The 22,305-nt window shown below is 48.6% G+C and overlaps 1 protein-coding gene and 1 long non-coding RNA gene across 2 annotated transcripts; one reads left to right on the top strand and one right to left on the bottom strand.

Moving 5' to 3' along the window:
- On the top strand, positions 490-18,680 carry SLC52A3 (solute carrier family 52 member 3). Its single transcript, XM_018057659.1, has 5 exons — positions 490-634; positions 12,396-13,008; positions 14,616-15,115; positions 16,830-16,953; positions 17,774-18,680. The coding sequence occupies exons 1-5, from the start codon at positions 492-494 to the stop codon at positions 17,984-17,986; spliced, it is 1,593 nt and encodes a 530-aa protein (XP_017913148.1). The 5' UTR covers positions 490-491; the 3' UTR covers positions 17,987-18,680.
- LOC108637405 lies at positions 19,660-21,502 on the bottom strand. Its single transcript, XR_001919048.1, has 3 exons — positions 21,326-21,502; positions 20,881-20,980; positions 19,660-19,891 (listed from the first exon to the last, which is right to left on the bottom strand). It is a non-coding gene; the product is annotated as an uncharacterized LOC108637405 (long non-coding RNA).

Here is a 22,305-nt window from a genome sequence, read left to right on the forward strand (position 1 = left end):
CAGAGCCTGGCAGGCAGCTCAGGTCTGCTAAGGGCAGAGCAGCAAGTACCAGGGGCCAGTCACTGGCAAGGATCACTGGGCACTGAGGTGGGGGCACTAGTCTGGGGACACGGGTGCCCCACGGCCTTTCCCCTAATGTCAGCTCCTGGCTCAGAGGCCAAGGGATAGAAGGGAAGAAGGGCCTCCTCCCCTGTTGGAGTTGGTCCAGTTGGAGTTGGGGCAACTTGAGCCGGCTGGGTGGACTCCAGACCCGCCCCCTCCCCAGGCCAAACGAGTTGCCCCTACAAACCTCTGCCCGACTGCATCTCCATGCCACTGGGACATCTAGACAGCTGCTCCTGCCAGGTGGGGGCCGGAGTCTCCCCTGCCTGGCACCGGGACTGGAGGTTGGGATGGGCACTGAGGGGAGGGGAAACCAGCCAAGGTCAGCCCCGTGGGAGGCCTGAAGCCCTTCCAGGGCTTGGGAGAGGGGTGAGGGAGGAAGGGAACTCATGGTCCACATTGGCTGGCTGCGCTCCCATTATCTTCTCGCTTCCTCCCTGAAGCAAAGCCCTAAAAGCCCGGGCATCTTTAGACCCTTTGGAGACACCAAGACCCAGAGAGCGCGAGCAGCTGGCTTGACAAGGCACAGCCGGTAAGCACAAGCCTGGCTGAGCAGGGGGTGGACAGGCCGCAGGCAAGCACTGCTTCCTCCCTGGGCCTGGTTCCCCCACGCCTGTGAGACAGGAATGCAGAGATGGGATGAGGCTCCGGGGAGCCGGTAGAGAGGACAAGTGAAGGCCTCTGGGTGCACGTGGACACGGGGCGCCAGGGAGGTGGCTGACCCGGGCCAGGCCTCCAGCACGCCTGGGCCTCTCCCCTGCCTCCACCTCCTGCTCTCGGCAACCTCTCACTTTGGCCTGCCTCTGTCTTTCTTTCCGCCTGCTTCTGCCTCTAGCTTTTGATTCTTTCTTTCCCTCTGTGTCACAGTCTCTCTTTTTGTCTCCTCCTCTTCCTCTAGGTGTTTTTTTAAGTCTCTGTCTCCCTGTTCTGTTCACTCAGTACCATCTCCCTCCTGCCCGGACCACATCCTCACCCCTCTAGTCTTATTAGGAGTCTGGAACCTGGGGTAATATTGATTCAGACCCTTGTCTGGGAGCGGTGTGTGGCCAGCAACTATGCTGTCAGCTGGCACTGTCCGAGCAGCCCTGGCTGACTTAACCCCCACAGCTGAGGCAGGCTCGGTTGGGGGGCCTGGCCTTTCGCAAACCAGGTGGCCATCCGGACACTGGGAGAGAGGACAGGGCCAGGCTCGCATTGGAGAAAGCGGCACTCGACAGATAGACACAGATAAACTCCCATCCCTGAGCTGATGCCCAGTGATGCCCTAAAAGCAGAGAGCAGGTCAGTGCAAGCTTAGAGGCTTGGGCTCTGATGGTCAAGGCTGGACAAGGCCATTCCTGCCAGTGGGGGTGTGCTGGCCCCTCACCCCTACTCCCTTCACTCCCTTGGGCCCGGGACACAGCTTTTCATGCAAGAATCTGAAGGAAAGAGACACCTTTGTCTGAGGCTGTCCTTCTGGCTTCGCTGTCTGTTTGCCCACCTGCTGTAGGAGAATGTCAAGGGTCTCATTCAAAGCCTTAGGTTTCTGGTTTCCCGCAGTCGCCAAAGGGCCTAGCAAACAGATGTGTTTGGAGTCTCTCCCAGGTTCTCCAGGGCCTGGATCGCATGTCTCTCCCTTTTCCAGCCCAAGTGCTGGGAGAGGCTGGAGGTGAGTGGAAAGGGATCCTGCTCAGCTTGGCCTCTGAAGCTGCACTCTAACTCCCTCCCCTCCAGGGCCCTCCTCACGCTGCTTAAGAGGGCTGGGTCCACAGATACACCTGGGCTCAAACCTCAGCTCCCAGATGACCAGCTGTGTGACCTCAGCAAATGACTTTCCCTCTCTGAGCCTCAGTTTCCTCATCTGTTGTATTAAATGGAGACAATCATCACGCTTATTCCAGGATTGCTGAGAGGGTTTGCCGGATAACGTGTGTAAAGTGCTTAACGTTTGGTTTGGGGAGACAAGCAATAAGAAATGGCGGTCATTGTTGTAGTTGTTACTACTGGCACTGTTTTTATCTTTTCCCCCTTGATAACTGCACCAGCTTTCTAAGGGGTTAACAGGTTTCATCCCTGATTCCACCCTGGTTCTCCATTATTCCCCTCACAACAGCCAGCATGATTCTATCTAAAATGAAATTAGAGCTGGCCCAGCAGTGGAGATTTCTGACTCAGAAAAAACCTCCAAATCTTGCCTACAGGGCCCCACGTGACCTTGCCAGTTCCTCCCCATGGGACCTGCGATATCCACATCAGCCTCCTGGCTGTGTTTTCCACACCAAGACCTGTTTCTGGCTGGGAGGACAAGTGAGGCCCCACCCCAGGGCCTTTGCACTTGCTGTCCCCTCCCCCCACTACTCTTTCCCCTGACACGGCTCTTTCCCAGGCTTCCTTCAGGTCCCCTCTGCCAGCTGCCCTCCCCAACTGCCTGCTCCCCCGGACAGCTCCTTCCTCCACAGCCCTTATCAGCAGCTGACTAGCTCGATGCTCCTACTTTGCTTAATGACTGTTTCATCCCACACTTTCCTGAGAGCAGAGATTGTGTCCAGCACATAGCAAGTATCCAGTGAATACCGGGTAAATGAATGAACAAGAACTGCAAAGCCACTGTAAAACAGATAACAGAGATATGCACTTTTAAACAGTATCCCCAGCACTCTTTGAGCCACTCCTGAGATTTCTGAAGCCACCCAGCCTCGGCATTGGCAGGTACCTCTGTCTAGGACATCCACCGTCCACTGCCATTGATGGCTCCAGGGGCACATGGCACTTAGTGTGGCTGGCTGGGAATAAGCCAAGGCAGGGGAGCCATATCGGAGATAGGTCATGTTGGGCCATAACACCACTGTGACTTTTTTCCAAATAGAGACTTGTAGAGCCATATCACTTACCTCAAACTATACAGCTGCATTTGTGCCTGCCTCAGGACCCAGAGAACTCATCTCTGTGGGCTGTGGGGACTGGGGCTCTCAGTGCATGGGACCCATTGCACATGAATAAAATTCAGGCTCCTTACCTCCCAGGTCTGCCCTCTGCTCCCATTAAGCCCACTGGTTCAGCCACACTGGCCCAGGCCCGTGCCTACCCCAGGACCTTTGCACAAGCTGTTCCTTCTGTGTATATGTTCTTTGGAGTATTTTTATGATGTTTTTAATTTTAAAAATATTCAAACATTTGATACAGCTGAAGTTGATTTTCTTTTGATGGGGCGGGGACTGGGGTAAGAGATAAGAAAGAGATTCAGCTTTATTTATTTTTCCCAAATGACTACCCTATCTTATGTTCTTACTGGTTCTATGTAGGAAAACTACTTATTTGTAAATGTGTAACTGGCCAGCTTGCTGACCTCATAGTTTTATAGCTGTTCAGGTGATAAAAGGTAACCATCTTCTGCCAATTCCCCTCCTCCCTTTAATTATTTACTTATTCCTCCTTAATAGGCATACCACTTATTGCCTTCTCTATATCCCGGCTTATTTCATACCTTCTTCTGCTCTCAAGGCCTGAAACAGTGAGTCAAAACCCCACCATTTACTACTCTTCTGTCCGTCTCTCCTAGCATGTCTGAGGCTTCTGGAGAAAGTTACTCAGAATACAGATATTCACTACTGTTTTGACTCCATTATGAATCAGTCTTTATCAATATAAACTGAGTCTCAGTTTACACTTTTGATTTTTGCTATCAGATTCCATAGTGAGAGTTACCACTCCCTCCTTCCGTGTCTCTCTCTCTTTCCCTGCATTTTTTTCTGGAAGACCTTCGCCCCACATTTACTCCTAACCTGTTCCTTTTGGTATCTCTTTAAGGTGTGTCTCAACAACTCATTTCGCTTGATTTTGGTTTTTGATCAGATCCTAACTGAGGCAGGACCTGAGTTTCTGAGTCAGGGCATTAATAGTAAATGAGATCAATGGATTCGTTAGTTTTTGCTTGCCGCCATGGTCGGTGTGCATTCTTGACCATATATTTCTGCCCAATTAGCCAGCGTTTTGCTATTTATAAAAAATCAGAGTGGCTTAAACAATGTAGAAGCTTATTGATAACAACATTAAGCAAAATGGCATGGGCGAATGCCTTCACTGTTTCACCTGAAACTATCAAAACATTGTTAATCAGCTACATCCCAATACAAAATAAAAGTTAAAAAAGAAAACTAACAAGCAAAATAGTCCAGTAGGGGGCAAAACAGGGTTGGTGTGGCAGTTCTGTGCCTGAGAGGGGGTCTAGTCTCCATCTAGCCCCAACACCATCTCCCATTTGCGCAAAATAGCTGCTGGCATTCCGGCTATCACATCTAAATTCCAGACAGCAGAATGGAGGAAGAACCAAAGAGCACATTCCCTTTGAGGAGATTTTATCAAAGTCTCTTACACCCTTATTAGTGTTAGTGTTAGCTGCTCAGTCGTGCCCAACTCTTTGCGACCCTATGGACTGCATCCCACCAGGCTCCTCTGTCCATGAGATATTCCAGGCAAGGATACTGGAATGGGTTGCCATTTCCTTCTCCAGGGGATCTTCCTACCCCAGGGATCGAACCCGGGTCTCCTGCACTGCAGGCAGATTCTTTACCGACTAAGCTACAAGGGAAGCCCCTACAACCACATTGGCCTGGTCTTAATTCAAGAGCCATGTCCAGCTACAAAGGAAGTTGGAAAATGTAGTCCTTTAGCTCAGTGGCCATTTGTCCAAACAAAAATCTAGTCTTGGTAACAATGAAAGAAGGAAGAGTGGCTGATGGAAAGCAGCTAGTAGCCTTGGTCTTGGAATATGAACGCTTCATCTTTTCTTTCTTTCCAAAGTGTTTTACTCATCCTAGGCAGAACTCTACCTGAGCTGATGTGGGTCAGCTTTTTTTCAATGAGATTCTGCCTGCCCTATAACAGGTTCTGGTCTCAGGTGGGAGTGAGCAGCCAGCATCTAATTCTGGGTCTTCTTGGACAGTACAGTGAGCTGCTAAGAAGCTACAATGAACTGCTGGCTTTTGAAGGAGATCTTTTCCCTCCTCCACTCCACTGATCCTCTGGGGCAAGACTGCCTCTGTTTTGCAGCCAGTGAGTTACCTGCCTTGGCCAGTGTAGGCTGGGAACCTTGCCTTTCCATCCAGCCCCAGCCACTGCTCCCTCCCCTCTACCTGCAGCTCTGCCTCCACTTTGGCCCATGAAGCCTCTGGGTCCTGCTGCCCATCCACCTCTTCCTCACACTTTTCTCTGGGGATAACCCCTGTGTCTTTTCTGCTTGCATCCCTCACAGCACTGGGCACAAAGCAGGTGACTAAAAATCCCTGCTCATTGATTGTTTAGGGGGAAGTGATGACAAAATTCTGCCATCAGAAACGACGTGTATTGTGGTATCAGGAAGTGTCCAGGATAACTGTGTTTTTAAATGCAATTGCCACATTTTTTGAAATGGTAATCATGATCATTAACATGTACACGTATGATGTATCAGGCATCATGTGAGCATTTTGCAAGTTTCATGGTCAAAACAACTCTGATGTTGGCACTGGGAGCCTCCCATTTTGTACAAGAGAAATCAGATGCCAGAAGTTAAGCCAATTAGTGCAAGACTGAAGCCAGGATTTGAGCCCAGACGTCTGCCTCTAGACACTAGTGCAGCAAGAGCAGAAAGGTGGCTGGAGGCAGTGACCTGAGTCCAGATCTGAGAGAGAGGCCCAAGGTTGGATCCCAGCCCACAACTTATCCCCTACTAGGACGGGATCCAGGGCAAGCCACATCTTGCTCTCAAAGATGAGGGCTAGGCTTGATCAGGGTTTGCAGTGTATCGGGCTTGGAGGGTCCCAGGTTGGTGCCCTAAGTTAAAGAGGGCCAAGGGTGATCGTTGCCATGTAGGCATGCTAACCTGGTGTTGTCTTCCAGAATATTCCAGAGAAGCCAGAAATCCTGAGTTTTGTTTGCCAAATCCTTTCTGACTTGCAGACGTCAGTAACTAGTTACTTACAACTCACCCCACATCGAAATAACACATCTGCTGCTTGCCTGCAGCCAGTGAGTCACCAGTTCACTACCTGCAGCTAGGTCATCTGTAAAGGCTCTTCCACCGCTATCAGAATGTGAGATTCCAAAGCAGCCCCTGCCCTCCAGGGGTTTCAGTCTCCCTGGCAAATGTACCAGGACACACCCACTCCAGGAGAACCCTGAACAGAAGGGCCTGGGGCCGGCAGCCAGTGGAGGTTTCCTGAGGGGCAGAGTCCTGCAGAAAGCTGAGATGCAGATGGGTGCGAAGATGGTGCCCCAGCCAGGCTAAGACAGAAGTTTGCCCTCTCTGTGGGTCCTCTGGGTACACCCAGAGCCAGGGTTTGACCTGGGCTGTCGGTGAGGCCAGCTTGCTGGTGAGGAAACAGAGCTTTAGTGACTCGCCTAAGGCCCCCAGACAGGAGGTGCTGAAATGGGACTAAAAGCCAGTCTGGCTGCATTCCACCTCCCAGGGAGGATTGGATTTCAGAGGAAGAGAGTCTGGGGTTGGAGAGTCAGCTCTATGTATGGTAACCTGGAGAGGAAGTTCCACCCCACAGGGGCTGCCCCGGCATGCTCCAGAAGAGAGACGAGGAGTTAAAGGCAGACCGTGTGAGTTGAGCAGAACCGAGAGATCAGGGTCCTGGGGAGACGTGGGTGGAGCCATCTGCTTCAGAGGACCCAGCCTCTGCATCACCAGCCTCCAGAGAGGCCCTCCACCCCCACAGACCCCACCCCATTCCCCATCTGTAAAAAGGATGTGATTGGACCAGTCAACATTTCTCTCCAAAATGGTACCTGTGCCAGCAGTGATTTCACGCAGTACCTCCAGGGGAACGTTCTTTTTTCCTTTAGTAATTTTAATATTCATATGTTAATTTTCATGCAAATTAGAAAAAAAATAACTATAACAGCAAACCTTAGAGAGCACTTTCTATGTGCCAGGTACCGTTAAGACAACATATACTCCTTAACGTTGCATCTCATTACAAACCATGAGGTCGATTTACAGAATGGGGAAATGAGGCAGAGGGAGGCAAACTCAGTCGCCCCAAATCATTCAGTTAGCTAAGAGGCAGACATGACTTCAAGTTCAGGCAGCTGCCTCCAGTCATCACTCAAATCTGTGAACAAAGAACGCTGCCTGACGTCCCAGCTCTACAAGGATTAAGTTGGAACCCACAGCAGTTGACTGTCAATGCTTCCTGAGGGGAATTCAGGATGGAAAAGCATTCAGCATGAAGCATTCTGTTTCAGATATACAGCCCCCAGATGCAATACAAAGGAAGAATTATTCCAGTGACCCAGACATCCTGTATCTTCCCTTACATTGAAAAGCACTAAAATCATTAACTTGAGCTGAGTTTGTGTCTGGGTCTGTGGTTGTGTGACTGGCATTAATCTTTTCTCAGACGGTAAAGCATCTGTCTACAATGCGGGAGACCCAGGTTCGATCCCTGGGTCGGGAAGATCCTCTGGAGAAGGAAATGGCAATCCACTCCAGTACTATTGCCTGGAAAATCCCATGGACAGAGGAGTTGGTAAGCTACAGTCCATGGGGTCACAAAGAGTCGGACACGACTGAGCGACTTCACTTTCACTTTCATGTATCAGTTCAGTTCAGTTCAGTTCAGTCGCTCAGTTGGGTCCAACTCTGCGACCCCATGAATCGCAGCATGCCAGGCCTCCCTGTCCATCACCAACTCCCAGAATTCACTCAGACTCACATCCATCGAGTCAGTGATGCCATCCAGCCATCTCATCCTCTGTCGTCCCCTTCTCCTCCTGCCCCCAATCCCTCCCAGCATCAAAGTCTTTTCCAATGAGTCAACTGTTTGCATGAGGTGGCCAAAGTACTGGAGCTTCAGCTTTAGCATCATTCCTTCCAAAGAAATCCCAGGGTTGATCTCCTTCAGAATGGACTGGTTGGATCTCCTTGCAGTCCAAGGGACTCTCAAGAGTCTTCTCCAACACCACAGTTCAAAAGCATCAATTCTTTGACACTCAAACTTCTTCAAAGTCCAACTCTCACATCCATACATGACTACTGGAAAAACCATAGCCTTGACTAGATGGACCTTAGTCAGCAAAGTAATGTCTCTTCTTTTGAATATACTACCTAGGTTGGTCATAACTTTTCTTCCAAGGAGTAAGCATCTTTTAATTTCATGGCTGCAATCACCATCTGCAGTGATTTTGGAGCCCAAAAAAATGAAGTCTGACACTGTTTCCACTGTTTCCCCATCTATTTGCCATGAAGTGATGGGACTGGATGCCATGATCTTCGTTTTCTGAATGTTGAGCTTTAAGCCAACTTTTTCGCTCTCCTCTTTCACTTTCATCAAGAGGCTTTTTAGCTCCTCTTCACTTTCTGCCAATAAGGGTGGTGTCATCTGCATATCTGAGGTTATTGATATTTCTCCCGGCAATCTTGATTCCAGCTTGTGTTTCTTCCAGTCCAGCGTTTCTCATGATGTACTCTGCATAGAAGTTAAATAAGCAGGGTGACAATATACAGCCTTGACGTACTCCGTTTCCTGTTTGGAACCAGTCTGTGGTTCCATGTCCAGTTCTAACTCTTGCTTCCTGGCCTGCATACAGATTTCTCAAGAGGCAGGTCAGGTGGTCTGGTATTCCCATCTCTCTCAGAATTTTCCACAGTTTATTGTGACCCACACAGTCAAAGGCTTTGGCATAGTCAGTAAAGCAGAAATAGATGTTTTTCTGGAACTCTCTTGCTTTTTCCATGATCCAGAGGATGTTGGCGATTTGATCTCTTGTTCCTCTGCCTTTTCTAAAACCAGCTTGAACATCAGGAAGTTCACGGTTCACGTATTGCTGAAGCCTGGCTTGGAGAATTTTGAGCATTACTTTACTAGCATGTGAGATGAGTGCAACTGTGTGGTAGTTTAAGCATTCTTTGGCATTGCCTTTCTTTGGGATTAGAATGAAAACTGACATTTTCCAGTCCTGTGGCCACTGGTGAGTTTTCCAAAGTTGCTGGCATATTGAGTGCAGCACTTTCACAGCATCATCTTTCAGGATTTGAAATAGCTCTACTGGAATTCCATCACCTCCACTAGCTTTGTTTGTAGTGATGCTTTCTAAGGCCCACTTGACTTCACATTCCAGGATGTCTGGCTCTAGATGAGTGATCACACCATCGTGATTATCCGGGTACTGAAGATCTTTTTCGTACAGTTCTTCTGTGTATTCTTGCCATCTCTTCTTAATATCTTCTGCTTCTGTTAGGTCCATACCATTTCTGTCCTTTATCGAGCCCATCTTTGCATGAAATGTTCCCTTGGTATCTCTAATTTTCTTGAAGAGATCTCTAGTCTTTCCCATTCTGTTCTTTTCCTCTATTTCTTTGCATTGATCGATGAAGAAGGCTTTCTTATCTCTTCTTGCTATTCTTTGGAACTCTGCATTCAGATGCTTATATCTTCCCTTTTCTCCTTGGCTTTTCGCTTCTCTTCTTTTCACAGCTATTTGTAAGGCTTCCCCAGACAGCCATTTTGCTTTTTTGCATTTCTTTTCCATGGGGATGATCTTGATCCCTGTCTCCTGTACAATGTCACGAACCTCATTCCATAGTTCATCAGGCACACTATCTATCAGATCTAGGCCCTTAAATCTATTCGTCACTTCCACTGTATAATCATAAGGGATTTGATTTAGGTCATACCTGAATGGTCTAGCGGTTTTCCCTGCTTTCTGACCACATATAACTCCCAACAACAAATTCATATGTATCCTGGCTCCTCCCTTACCTCTTTGGAGCAGTTCCTCAGACCTGAGAGGCTGTCTTCCTGGCTATAATCCTCACATTGCTGTCGTTCAGTTGCTCAGTCGTTCCGACTCTGGGACTCCATGGACTGCAGCATGCCAGGCTTCCCAGTCCTTCACCATCTCCTAGAGTTTGCTCAAACTCATATCCATTGAGTCATTGATGCCATTCAGCCGTCTTATCCTCTGTTGCCCCCTTTCCTCCTGCCTTCAGTCTTTCCTAGCATCAGGGTCTTTTCCAGTGAGTTGGCTTTTTGCATCAGGTGGCCAAAGTACTGGAGCTTCAGCTTAGCATCAGTCCTTCCAATGAATATTCAGGACTGATTTTCTTTAAGATTGACTGGTTTAATCTCCTTGCTGTCCAAGGGATTCTCAAGAGTCTTCTCCAACACCACAATTCGAAACCATCAATTCTTCAGTGTTCAGCCTTCTTTATGGTCCAACTCTAATATCCATACATGACTACAGGAAAACCATAGCTTTGCCTACATAGACCTTTGCCAGCAAAGTGGTATCTCTGCTTTTTAATATGCTGTCTACGTTGGTCATAGCTTTCCTTCATAGGGTCCCTGAATAAAGCTGAAACTCACTGCTCTTATGTTGCGAGATGCTGATTTTTTTTCAGTTGACAAACCCTCTGCACTGTTTCTTCTTAGACTGAGGGTAACAGCACAGGTGGTGTGACACAGATAATTGGGAAGCTAGTGAAAAAGGAGAGGCCTCCCACTCCAGTATTCTTGGGCTTCCCTAGTGGCTCTGTTGGTGAAGAATCCGCCTGCAATGCAGGAGACCGGGGTTTGATTCCTGGGTTAGGAAGATCCCCTGGAGAAGGGAACAGCTACCCACTCCAGTATTCTGTGGAGAATCCCGTGAACTGTATAGTCCATAGGGTTGCCAAGAGTCAGACACGACTGAGCAACTTTCACTTCACTTTACTTAAACAGTCACAGCATGGCTCTAGAGGGCTACAGTCAGGTGGTCTCCAAGGGCCTGTCCAGAGATGGAGCTCTATAATTTGAGAAGAAGAATTCCAGACTGGAATTTTATATCAGATAACCATATTTTTGTAACAGATAGTGTGATGTGTTTACATGGTTCACAAATCAAAGTTATATAAAAAGACCTACACTGAGATGCTGCAAATATCCCAGCAGTTTCTATGTGTCCTTCAAAGCCTGCTTTGTGCGAATACAAAGGGAGCATATTCTTCCTCCTCTTCCCCTAAGTCCAAAAGACCTACACTGTCCACCTGCCTTGATGTTGTTCACTTATCAACTCAGCCTTGAGGCCTGTCACCATCCATCAGCCAGTGAGCTCTCCCACCGCTCTCTCTTTGTAACAGGTGTGTGCTGTTCCAACAGGCCATCATCTCTTCCACTAGCCCCTCTTCTGTGAATGGCACAAAGGTTGTCTCTTATGTTTTGCTGTTATCAACAAGACTGCAAGAAATAGTAACCTCGTGTATAACTCATGGCTTTGGAACAATCTCACAGTGGGAAATGGAGTCATCGTTGATTGATGTTTCCCATGGTGAATGAAGGGGACAGTCTAAGACTTACTTGTATTTTTCCCTCTGAACTGTTCATATCCTATGTCGACTTCTTTATTGGGTCTTTTTGTTCTTAATCTGTAAAAACTCTTGACATATTAGGAAGATGAACCTTTTGTCTGTGCCTTACATTGCAGTATTTTCCCCCAGGATATCGTCTGTCTTTTGATCTTCTTGTTGGTCTTTTTTCATCATTTTTTGCAGAGGCTGTTTTATTTGTTTGCTTTTGTGTGTTCTAATATTTATGCAGTAGAATGTATTGTTGTAGCCACGTGTTCCGAGAAACAAACACACTCAGAAGAACAATGCAGCTGGTGGAGTGCAGTTTATTACACCAGCGGGCCCAAGGCGGAGTCTCCTCTTAGCCAAGGACCCCGATCAGTTTTTGTGAAAACCTTATGTACCCTAACTGAACGTGCCCAAACCCACCTCCCCAAATTCCCTGAAACTAGTCTGAACAAAGGAAAAGAAAGATACAATCTTAACCTGTGATTCATATGCCTTAGGCCTAGGTAGTTAAGAGTGGACAATTATCAATAGGCCTGTGATCATACCCCAATAAGCATAGTAGAATTTATGATTCTATTCGGTTACACAGACAATTAGGGTATTCTTTTAGGTGAGGGAGAGTCTAGGTACGAGCCCTGGCGCTCTTCCATGGGTGGGGGTTTCTGGTTTTCCAGTTGGTATTTCATTTCCATACTGGGCATATAGCTCAAAGTCCACAGTCTGGCCCAAGATGGAGCCTGTTCTGTCTGTTTCCTCCTTCAGTATCGAATTTTTCTTTTGTGGACTCTGGATTTAGGAGTCATGATGAGGAAAGCTTCCCCTGCTGAAAGGTTAGTTATAAAGGAATTTCCATGTTTTCTGCTAATAAAAAGCCAAGGTGTCCATGGAGAGGGGAGTAATAAGAGAAAACCCTGGGCCCAGAAGCACAGTTGTCTGCTATATGATGCATGTGACTTGGCTCACCTGATATTCTTCTCTGTCAAACACATTGCAGGCTGGTCTGGGGAGGGAGCTGCCTCCGGCCCAGGGCGGACGTCACCATGGCCTTGCTGATACACCTGCTGGTCTGCACGTTCGGGATGGGCTCCTGGGTGGCCATCAACGGGCTTTGGGTGGAGCTGCCCCTGCTGGTGGCAGAGCTCCCGGAAGGCTGGTATCTGCCCTCCTACCTCACAGTGATCATCCAGCTGGCCAACGTCGGCCCCCTGCTCGTCACCCTGCTCCATCACTTCCGGCCTGGCTGCCTCTCCGAGGTGGCCGTTGTCTTCACCGTGCTGGGGGTGGGCACCATCGCCTGCACCCTCTTCGCCTTCCTCTGGAACGTCACTTCCTGGGTGCTGGGCAGCCGGCACAGCATCGCCTTCCTCGTCCTCACCTTCTTCCTGGCCCTGGTGGACTGCACCTCCTCTGTCACCTTCCTGCCCTTCATGAGCAGGCTGCCCACCTACTACCTCACCACCTTCTTTGTGGGCGAAGGACTCAGCGGCCTCCTGCCCGCACTGGTGGCTCTCGCCCAAGGCTCGGGTCTCACCACCTGCGTCAACGTCACGGAGATATCGGCCACCACCCTGAGCCCTGAGACCACCAGGAACGTGGACAGCCCACAGGTACCTGGCATCTCTCAGGGTCGTTGCAGCTCTGTCCTTGGTCACAAGCAAGATCTTATCAAGGGCTGGTGTTCCCTAGATGTTGGGTGGACTCGTGTTCCTGACCCGACAGCACTTTTGATCACTTGGGGGCGCTGCTGAGACACACACATATCTAGGGTGGGGCTCCTCTGAAATCCTTGCGGTCGGCTGTATTTTGAAATCTGGAGTGTCAGATTGTAGAACACACTTACCCCACGTCTAAGACAGAGCCTGTGACACGGCAATGGGCACAGCGATGCCCACAGCCCACAGCCCAGGGCATTCATGCCCCACAGGCAGATGAGGGCTATAAACAGCTTCATATCCAGTTCAGATGTTGCTGTCAACCAAGTCACGAAAACATTCTGACTTTCAGAGCTTTTCGGATTTTAGAGTTGCAGATAAAGGATTGTGAACGTGTCTTTATTGAAAATTCCCCAGCTGCCACTAATGTACAACCAAGGCGGAGAACCAGACTTTAGACGTTGATAAATGTTTGGACGTTACCCCATGTGTTTACAACATCAGACTTTCTCACTGGATATGGGACAATGTATACGTCTGATATTATCCAAACCACAGCAGTGCAGCAATGGCTGCAAACCAGTGGCCTGGGCCACCATAACAGGCAAGATTTTTTTTTTTTTTGAGAGTTTGAATTAGTTAATAACATTCAAACGTTTTGAAATTTTACATAAATCTAGATGCATATCTCTTGAAAACCAGCGGCTTTGGATGGGGCTGTTCTGTCTCAAGCCAGCCCCATCTTTGAATATGCGTATTTTCCGTTGCCAGCCCTGGAGGGCATTGAATGGGCGGAGCTGTAGCTTCCGTCCTGACACCTCCGTGCTTTGTAAAGTGGGGACTGCACTGGCGCTGTCAGGGGACACACACAAGCTGATACAGACCCAGTGCTGGTGCGCAGCAAGCGAGTCAGTGCGAGCATATATTATCCTCACCATAGTAACTGTGCATATATTATCCATCACTTACCTAATAATGATAATGCCTAGTATTTATTGTATACACACAGACCTCGGAGACAATTACAAATTTGGTTCCAGACCACCACGATAAAGCAAATATCTCAGCTTAACGATAGTCACACTAACTTTTTGTGTGCCTATAAAAGTTATGTTTATGCTATATGTCATCTATTGAGTGTATAATAGCACTGTGTCTAAAAAATCAATGTATATAGCATAATTTTAAAATATTTTATTACTAAAAAGTGCTAACCATCTAGGAATTTCCTGGTGACCCAGAGTTTAGAACTCAGCTTCCACTTTAGGGGATCTAGGTTCAATCCCTGGTTAGGCAATAAAGAGCCCACAAGCTGTGTGGGGCAGCCAAAAAAAAAAAAAAGTCAACTATCATCTGAGCCTTCAGTGAGTCATAATCTTTTTGCTAATGGAGGGTTTGAAATAATTCAAGAATTACCAAAATGTGACCCAGAGGCAGGAAGTGAGCAAATGCTGTTGGAAAAAGTACCAATAGACTTGCTCAACATAGGGTTGCCACAAACCTTCAGTTTGTAAAAAAAAATCACCCAGGGATCTGACTGGCCCTTGTTTTGTCTTTCCCAGGGAGCTAGCAGCACTTTGGTGTCTGAGCTCGCTGGGAGAGCACCCTCCATGACCCACCTGGAAAGCCGTTACCTGCCCGCCAACTTCTCGCCCTTGGTCTTCTTCCTCCTGCTCTCCTTCATGATGGCCTGCTGCTTCGTCGCCTTCTTTTTCCTCCAGCGTCAACCCAAGCGCTGGGAAGCCTCCATAGAAGACCTCCTCACCTCTCAGGTCACCCTCAACTCCATCCGGCCGCAGGAAGGGAAGGACCTGTGTCCCCCAGAGGAGAGCGGCAAGGCCCAGGGCGCTCCGGAGGAGAAGACGGCCCCCCGGCACCTGGCACGGCTGGCGTTCATCTACGTCCTGGTGGCCTTCGTGAACGCGCTCACCAACGGCGTGCTGCCCTCGGTGCAGACCTACTCCTGCCTGTCCTACGGGCCTGTGGCCTACCACCTGTCTGCCACCCTCAGCTCCATGGCCAGCCCTCTCACCTGCTTCCTCTCCATTTTTCTGCCTAACAGGTCTGCCCGCACCCGGCCCTGGAGAGCTCGGGTTGGGGGTGCACTTCGTGTCAGAACCCAGAATCTACTGCGCCTACCTATCAGGCTGGAGGTGGGATAGTTAAGAACACAGTGTCTGGGGCTCAACTGCCTGGGTTCAAGTCCCGGCTCTGCCACTTGCAAGCTCTGTGATACTAGACACCTCTCTGGGCCTCAGGAATCTAATCTGGAAAATGGGGATAATAATAGCTCTTCTTAGGTTGCTGGGGGCTAATTGTGTCAAGCTTTTAGAGCAGTGAGTGCCTGGTGCAGGTCAGGTCTCCGTTCACCACCACTGGCCCAGGAGGAGGAATAAGCAGGCTGGAAGCGAGGCTCCTATTTACAAATAGAAACCCTGAGGCTCCGAGAAAGCATTTGCTCTGGTCTAATTCCCAGGATTTGAGTCCTGCCCTCCTGCCTCCAGTCCACGCTGGCCCTCTTACAGCTGTAATTCTAGAAGAATGGCTGGGCAAATTGATAAAATGCAAATTGAGTCAGCCTAGATTGAGGCCTGGGGTTCCAAATTTTAATAAGCAACTTAAGTGGTTCTGATGCAGGGGCTTCAGACCTCCACAGGAGAAACACCCACCTTGGGGTCATGAAATTTTAGGTCCCCCCTGACTCCCACCTGCTCCTCTGCCCTGCCTGTCCTTACTGCCTCTCAGCCCTGCCCATCCCCACCTGCCATCCCCACCTCCCCTAGTCCTGCTCACCCCACCCCCACCCTCTGCCAGGGAAGGAGGGATCGTGAGGATGGGAGAGCTGGACAGATGTCAATTTGCCAGAAAGCTGAGTTTTCTCCCTTGGGTTTGAAAACTGTGGAGCGAAGCTGGAGATCTCTGAGGGAACAGACCAGAGACTGCAGATCTGTGGACTCTGAGATGCCCAGAATGTTAGAAATATAGAATCTGAGAGTCCAGGAATCCAAGAATCCTGAGACAGAAAGTGTCCTTAGAGGTAGGCAGCCCTCCACTCTAACCTGTCAGTGTGGATGGGGAGATCCCGGAGAAAAGGCCTCAAATGAAGGATGGTGTCCTCAGTGGTCAGACCAAGGGCTACATGGAAGGCCACCAGTGCCTCTGAGCTGGCTACCAGGGCCCCCGGATCATGTGAATCTCATCTTGTGGACCAGGGAGCTGAGGCTGGAGGGAGGAAGGGTCACCCAAGGCTGCACAGTACAGGCTACAGTCACGGTGCCATGATCCAAGCCTCCCACTCATCTGCGCAACTTCCTAGAGTGGGTGCGAGGTGTTGCAGGAGGAAATAGCAACAGATGGTACCAGGTGGGCCCACAACCAGGGCCAGGCCCTACACACTCTGCTCCCCTGCATTCTCCCAGCCACATAAGACTCATCTCACAGGTGAAGAAACTGAGGCTTAGGGCCTAGTCTTGCAGGAGGAACTGAGATTTGAACCAGGCTTGTGTAGCCCCAGAATCTGTTTGGTTTCTCCCACTGGGACGCTGGGCTCTGCTGTTAATACTCAGGATGACTTGTGCCAGTCTTGATCTCAGAAACCTCACTGATGCACTTGAACTGGGTAGCCTGGAAGTTTCCACATGGGTCTAACCTCTAAACCTGGAGAAGCTGACCACTCCATGTGGCCCCCTGGAGCTCGGGCCGGGTGGGGGAGTAGGGGCAAATGTTCAGGCTTCTCACTCCTCCAATCACGCCCCATCCCCCCAACTCTGTCCTAGGTCTCTGCCGTTCCTGGGAGTCCTCACAGTGCTTGGGACCAGCTTCGGAGCCTACAACATGGCCATGGCTGTGATGAGCCCCTGCCCCCTCATGCAGGGACACTGGGGTGGAGAAGTCCTCATCGTGAGTGTCTGGACTGTGGCGCTATCCCCCTCCCACCTCTACCTAGCCAAGGCCTAGGAGACCCAGAGTATAGCTCCTTCTATTGACCAAGTGCTTTGTGGTTACTTGCTCAGGAAGCCCAAGGTGGGTGTGGGGAGGAGGCGGGATGCTCTCATTGGGGAACAGAGGCTTCAGAAAGTTAGTTGGCAGGTCCAAGGTGACAGTCCAGACTCTCCCATGAACGCCACACTGCACTACGTGTATGGCAGCAGTAGCTTTCTCCCAGTTGCCCCTGACTTGATCATGCTGCGCTGTGCTTAGTTGCTCAGCCGTGTCTGACTCTTTGTGACTCCATGAACTGTAGCCCACCAGGCTCCCCTGTCCATGGGGATTCTTCAGGCAACTTTGGGTTTCCATGCCCTCCTTCAGGGGATCTTCCCAACCCAGAACTCAAAACCAGGCCTCCCCCATTGCAGGTGGATTCTTTTACTGTCTGACCCACCAGGGAAGCCCAAGAATACTGGAGTGGGTAGCCTATCCCTTCTCTAAGGGATCTTCCCTACCCAGGAGTCGAACTGGGTTCTCTTGCATTGCAGGTGGATTCTTTACCAGCTGAGCTACCAGGGAAGTCCTGACTTGATCATGGGGGACGGAAAGCCATTGGGTTCTCCTTTATCCTTGGGGAGGTCAACTCAGGGGGTCCCATTAGCTCTCCTTGCACTTAGAGGCTATTCCATGGGGTTCTCTTAGCCATGTTAGGTCACCCTAGAAGTGCCCTTTGCCCCTGGGGCTCACCCCAAAGTCACCTTCACTCAGCATCTCTCCCAACGTGTCTCTGCAGGTGGCTTCTTGGGTGCTGTTCACTGGCTGTCTGAGCTACGTCAAGGTGATGCTGGGTGTGATCCTGCGCGACCACAGCCGCAGCGCCCTCCTGTGGTGCGGGGCGGCGGTGCAGCTGGGCTCGCTCCTGGGAGCGGTTGTCATGTTCCCGCTGGTCAACGTGTTGACGCTCTTCTCATCCGCTGACTTCTGCAGCCTGCATTGCTCCGCCTAAACCAACTGAAGGCACGTGATCCATCATAAGGCCCCGCCCTCATTACTAACTCCTGAAAACTGGGACACCTCGAGGCAAGGTGTGTGCCCAAGGTCACAGAGCCAGTGGTAGACAGCAGGGAGGCAGAGCCTGAGTACTTTTGTGTACAGCACGAACTCCTCTCAGGAAAGGTGGGGAGTGGTATGGGCCTCCCAGGGGACATGGAAATGCAAAGCACAGCCCACCCCAACTCTGTCACAGTGCCTGCAGTGCTAGCTTTTCAGATCTTGTTTTAGCTCTTGAGAGATGACTGTGAGAAATGAACTATTTTCTGCCATATCAATAAAGGCTATCACAGCCTCCAACGAGTGCAGGTGTCCAACATGAGCCAGTGAGCCCTGAGGAAACTCAGGATATGAAAACACAGGATACTGGCCCCAGATAGCTGAGGAGCATATCAGAGGGATGATTTCAGTGAGCCCAGACTCATGCTAAATACATAGAAAAGCGCTGAATTGCTTAACTTGCAGTTTCTGGTTTTCTTTCATTAACAGTAATCTATTGATGCTTCCGCTACCTGCCCTTTGTGGCAAAACTCCTATATCCTAGCTCCTCCCCTAACCTCCTCAGAGCAGTTCTCTCAGGGTTACTTGAGATGCTGCCTCCCAGGCTTGAAGTCCTAAAAATTCCCGCTGAATAAAACATAACTCTTTAACTTTTAGATTGTGAATATTTTTCATGTCGACAACGGTTCTGCAGCACCCAGCTGGATGGTGTTAGAAGGGGAACAGCTGGGAGGGTGAGTCGCCTGTTATAAGCCATGTGACCGTGGGGAAGTCACTTGATTGCTCTACGCCTCTGTTTCCTCTTCCACAAAATGGGAATTATTAGTACCTATGTCATAGGTTTGGCACAGGGATAAAAGGGAGAAGCACCCAGCATGTCCTGATCTGATGACCAAGAGTAATAACAGGAGTGACAATCAACAAAGCCTAGAAGTGGCTAGAAGGGTTAAGAGATGTCCCCTTCTCCATATCCTTTCCACCCTTGTTCTCATAGAGAAGCTTCTAGAAGATAGATGGCTAATGGTGGACTCTCTCAGGCATCTTGGTGTCCCAGTATGGAGGAACATTGTACCTCACCTACCCCTTCTTATTACCCCTGCTGACCCAGGAAGTCTCGCTCCTTAGAGAGTAAATGACCTCCTAAGAGGCAGAAGGAGAGGTGTGGAGTAGAGGGGCCACAGCAAGACTCTGAACATGAATTCCCCCACCCCATTCACTGGCTGACTCTGAACTGGAGGGAGGAGTAGAATGGGGAGGAGTGTGTTAGCTACCTGATAGTTTTGGGGTTTTATCTTTTTTTAAATAAATAAATAAATAAAGATATTCCTTGGTTTTACACTAAGGTCATCCTTTCAGAGAAAGTCCAACATGAATGCCAAAAAAATGTTTCAATATAATCAGCTTTCCGTTGGTTCTAAAGTGAAGGCTGAGCTCAGGAATAAACAGAATCAAGGGCTTAGAAAAGGTCTGATCCTGGGACTTCTTTTCTTCACAGGTTTGTTCTGTTTGCTTACCACCACCCCTCCTTTTAATTTTGAACAGATAATATAAAGTCACATATTTCAAAAATCATAACATATAAAATGATATTTAGCAAAAAAGAAATTCCATCCCTCTCCACTTCCCGCTCTGTCCAGTTCCTCTTAACACATACACGAGCACTTTTATTAGTTCCTTGCTTATTCTTCCAGAGATTATGCAAATGTAAACAAATTCAAATATAGTCTTTTTACATAAAGAGTAGTAACTCACTGTGTACTCTGCACTTTCGCGCAACAGTGAAAATGTAGTCTTCTCATTCTTTGTCACAACTGCATAGTATTCCACTGTGTGGAGATGCAGATTTGTTTCAACCAGCTCTCTGTAGAGAAGCATTTGAAGGTGTTGGAGACAAAATTTTAAAATCTCCCACCAAATCCAAAAACCTCCCACAAAAGCTGCAAACATAGAAAATTGACTATTGAATATATGTTCAATGTGATTGTGGTACATATCATGGACAGTCTGCTAAAGAGACCTCAGAGGTGGAAAGAAACTCCACCCTTTTATAAAGCCCAGCAGACACAACCTGTTAACATTACATCCAGGTTCTCAAATGACAACTTGTCCTCAAGAAAGAGAACTAGATGGTACAGTTGGTCATCCTGAACTCAGCTGGCATGTGGGCTGGCTGTCTGTTAGCTAATTGTCCTCGTCCACAGGAAAGAAGAATCCATATCTTTCTATGAAGGTGGCATTGCAACTTGGAGCCAAACCTTGAAGTTAAGCTCCTCACCTTGCCCAGAGTGTGGGTGAAGGGGGCGTGGCTTCCTGATATTTACATTGCAAACAGAAGGTTCCTCCATCCTTGAGAAAAACATTCCTGGATAGAAAAACTGACAAGAGGCTTGTTCAGCTTTTTAAAAAGACTCATATACAAGGGAAAAGGATCCGAGAAAAAATTTACAAGTTTTCTAAAGTAAATGCCCTAAGAGAAAGGAGCAGGGATGTCTCTCTCTCTTTTTGGTGCCAGGAAGAAATGGTTTTATTTGTATTTGCCCTTCCAAGGGCGTTTGGATCGTTTCTAGTCATTCCACCCATAAAAGATACTGGAATGGATGATGAGCACAAAGACCATCTCTCTGTACTGACGTGGGAAGACGCTCCAAGATTAATCACACACACAGGAAGCAGATGCAGAAGAGCGGGTAGCCTGCGGTGCTAGCCATGCTAGAACATTCTGTCAAGGACGAGGTGGGAGGGCAGTGACTTGGTATCTGGAAAAGGCACCTCCATCTGACAGCCCTCCCTGTGGTTTCGCTTCCACCCACCTCCTTGGGAGTCCTGTGACCTTGACAGCCTTTAAGTTACCTTGCACAAGTCAGCTCTCCTTGGTCTCTTCCTCTGTACAATGGGGACAATAAAAACCCCGCTCTTTCAGGGTTCTGGTGAGGATTAATTACCTTCACACCTGCAAACAGTGAGCACTCAATCATTTTCATTATAAGCTTCCACTTTGTGAGAATACCTGCTCTAGACCCTGAATGCCCCTTAACCTCAGGCCTGCCCTGCAAGTCTGACCCAAGTCACATGATGTCTTTCTGGTCCAACCAAGGGCATTTCCCAGAAGAATGAGATCAGGACTCTGGACTCTGCCTAGGGTTGGCAGCGGGTGGGTATCCCTGAGGATACCCCCTGATAGAATTAAGGTTATAGATCTTAAATAGGGTAGTTACTTTGGATTACTTGAATGGGCCCAATCTAATCACATAAGTCTTTAAAAAACAGAATCAGAAGAGATTCAGTGGGGACTCACATGGTGGTTCAGTGGCTGGGACTCTGCGCTCCCAATTCAGGGGGTCCCAGTTCCATCCCTGGTCAGGGAACTAGATCTCACAGTCTGTAACTGAGTTCACATGTCATAACTGAAAAAAAAAAGAAGAAGAAAAGAAAAAAAAAATCCCACATGTCACAACGAAGGTTGAAGATCCTACAAGCCACAATGAAGACCTGGTGCAACCAAATAAATAAATAAAAATAAACATTAAAAAAGAAGAAAGTCAGTGAAAGAAATAAGAAATATACAACATTATACACTTCAATAGCAAAAAAAAAAACCCCAAACAATCCTATTAAGAATGGACACAGGAACTAAAAATATGTTTTCCCGAAAAAGACACACAAAAGGCAAAAAAAAAAAACCCAAAAAACTGTATTATACGCTTGAACGTCAATAAAAGAGTGGATCTGAAGTATTATCACCACACACAAAATAGTAACTATTGGAGGTGACAATATGTCAACTAACCTTATGGAGGTTACAATATATACGTGTATCAAGTCATCACAGTCATACACCTTACACTCACACAGTGTTGTGTGTCAATTGTATCTCCTTACAGCTGGAGAGAGAAAGGGAGGAAGGGGGGAGGGGGAAGGAAGGATGGAGGGAAGGGAAGAGAAAGGAAAATAAAAGAGAAAAGGAAAGAGGGAGAAAAAAAGGAGGAGGAAGCAGGGAAAGAAGGAAGGAAGAGAAAGGAAAAAAAAAAAAAGACCTGGCAGAAGTCAGAGAGATGCCAAGTGTCTTGGGTCTGAGATTCAGGAAAAACCTATATGCAAAGACCAAGAAGAGAGGCCCCGAGGAGCCGAGTACAGCCCTGGCTGACAGCCATCAAGGAAGCAGGAAGCTGTGACCACAAGGAACTTGATTCTGCTGACAACCTGAATGAGTACGGAAATGGATTCTTCTCCTGTGTAAGGACACAGCCCTGTGGACACCGCGATTTAGCTCTATGA

Source organism: Capra hircus, chromosome 13 (assembly GCF_001704415.2).
Source record: "Capra hircus breed San Clemente chromosome 13, ASM170441v1, whole genome shotgun sequence".
In the NCBI taxonomy this organism is placed as follows: domain Eukaryota; kingdom Metazoa; phylum Chordata; class Mammalia; order Artiodactyla; family Bovidae; genus Capra; species Capra hircus.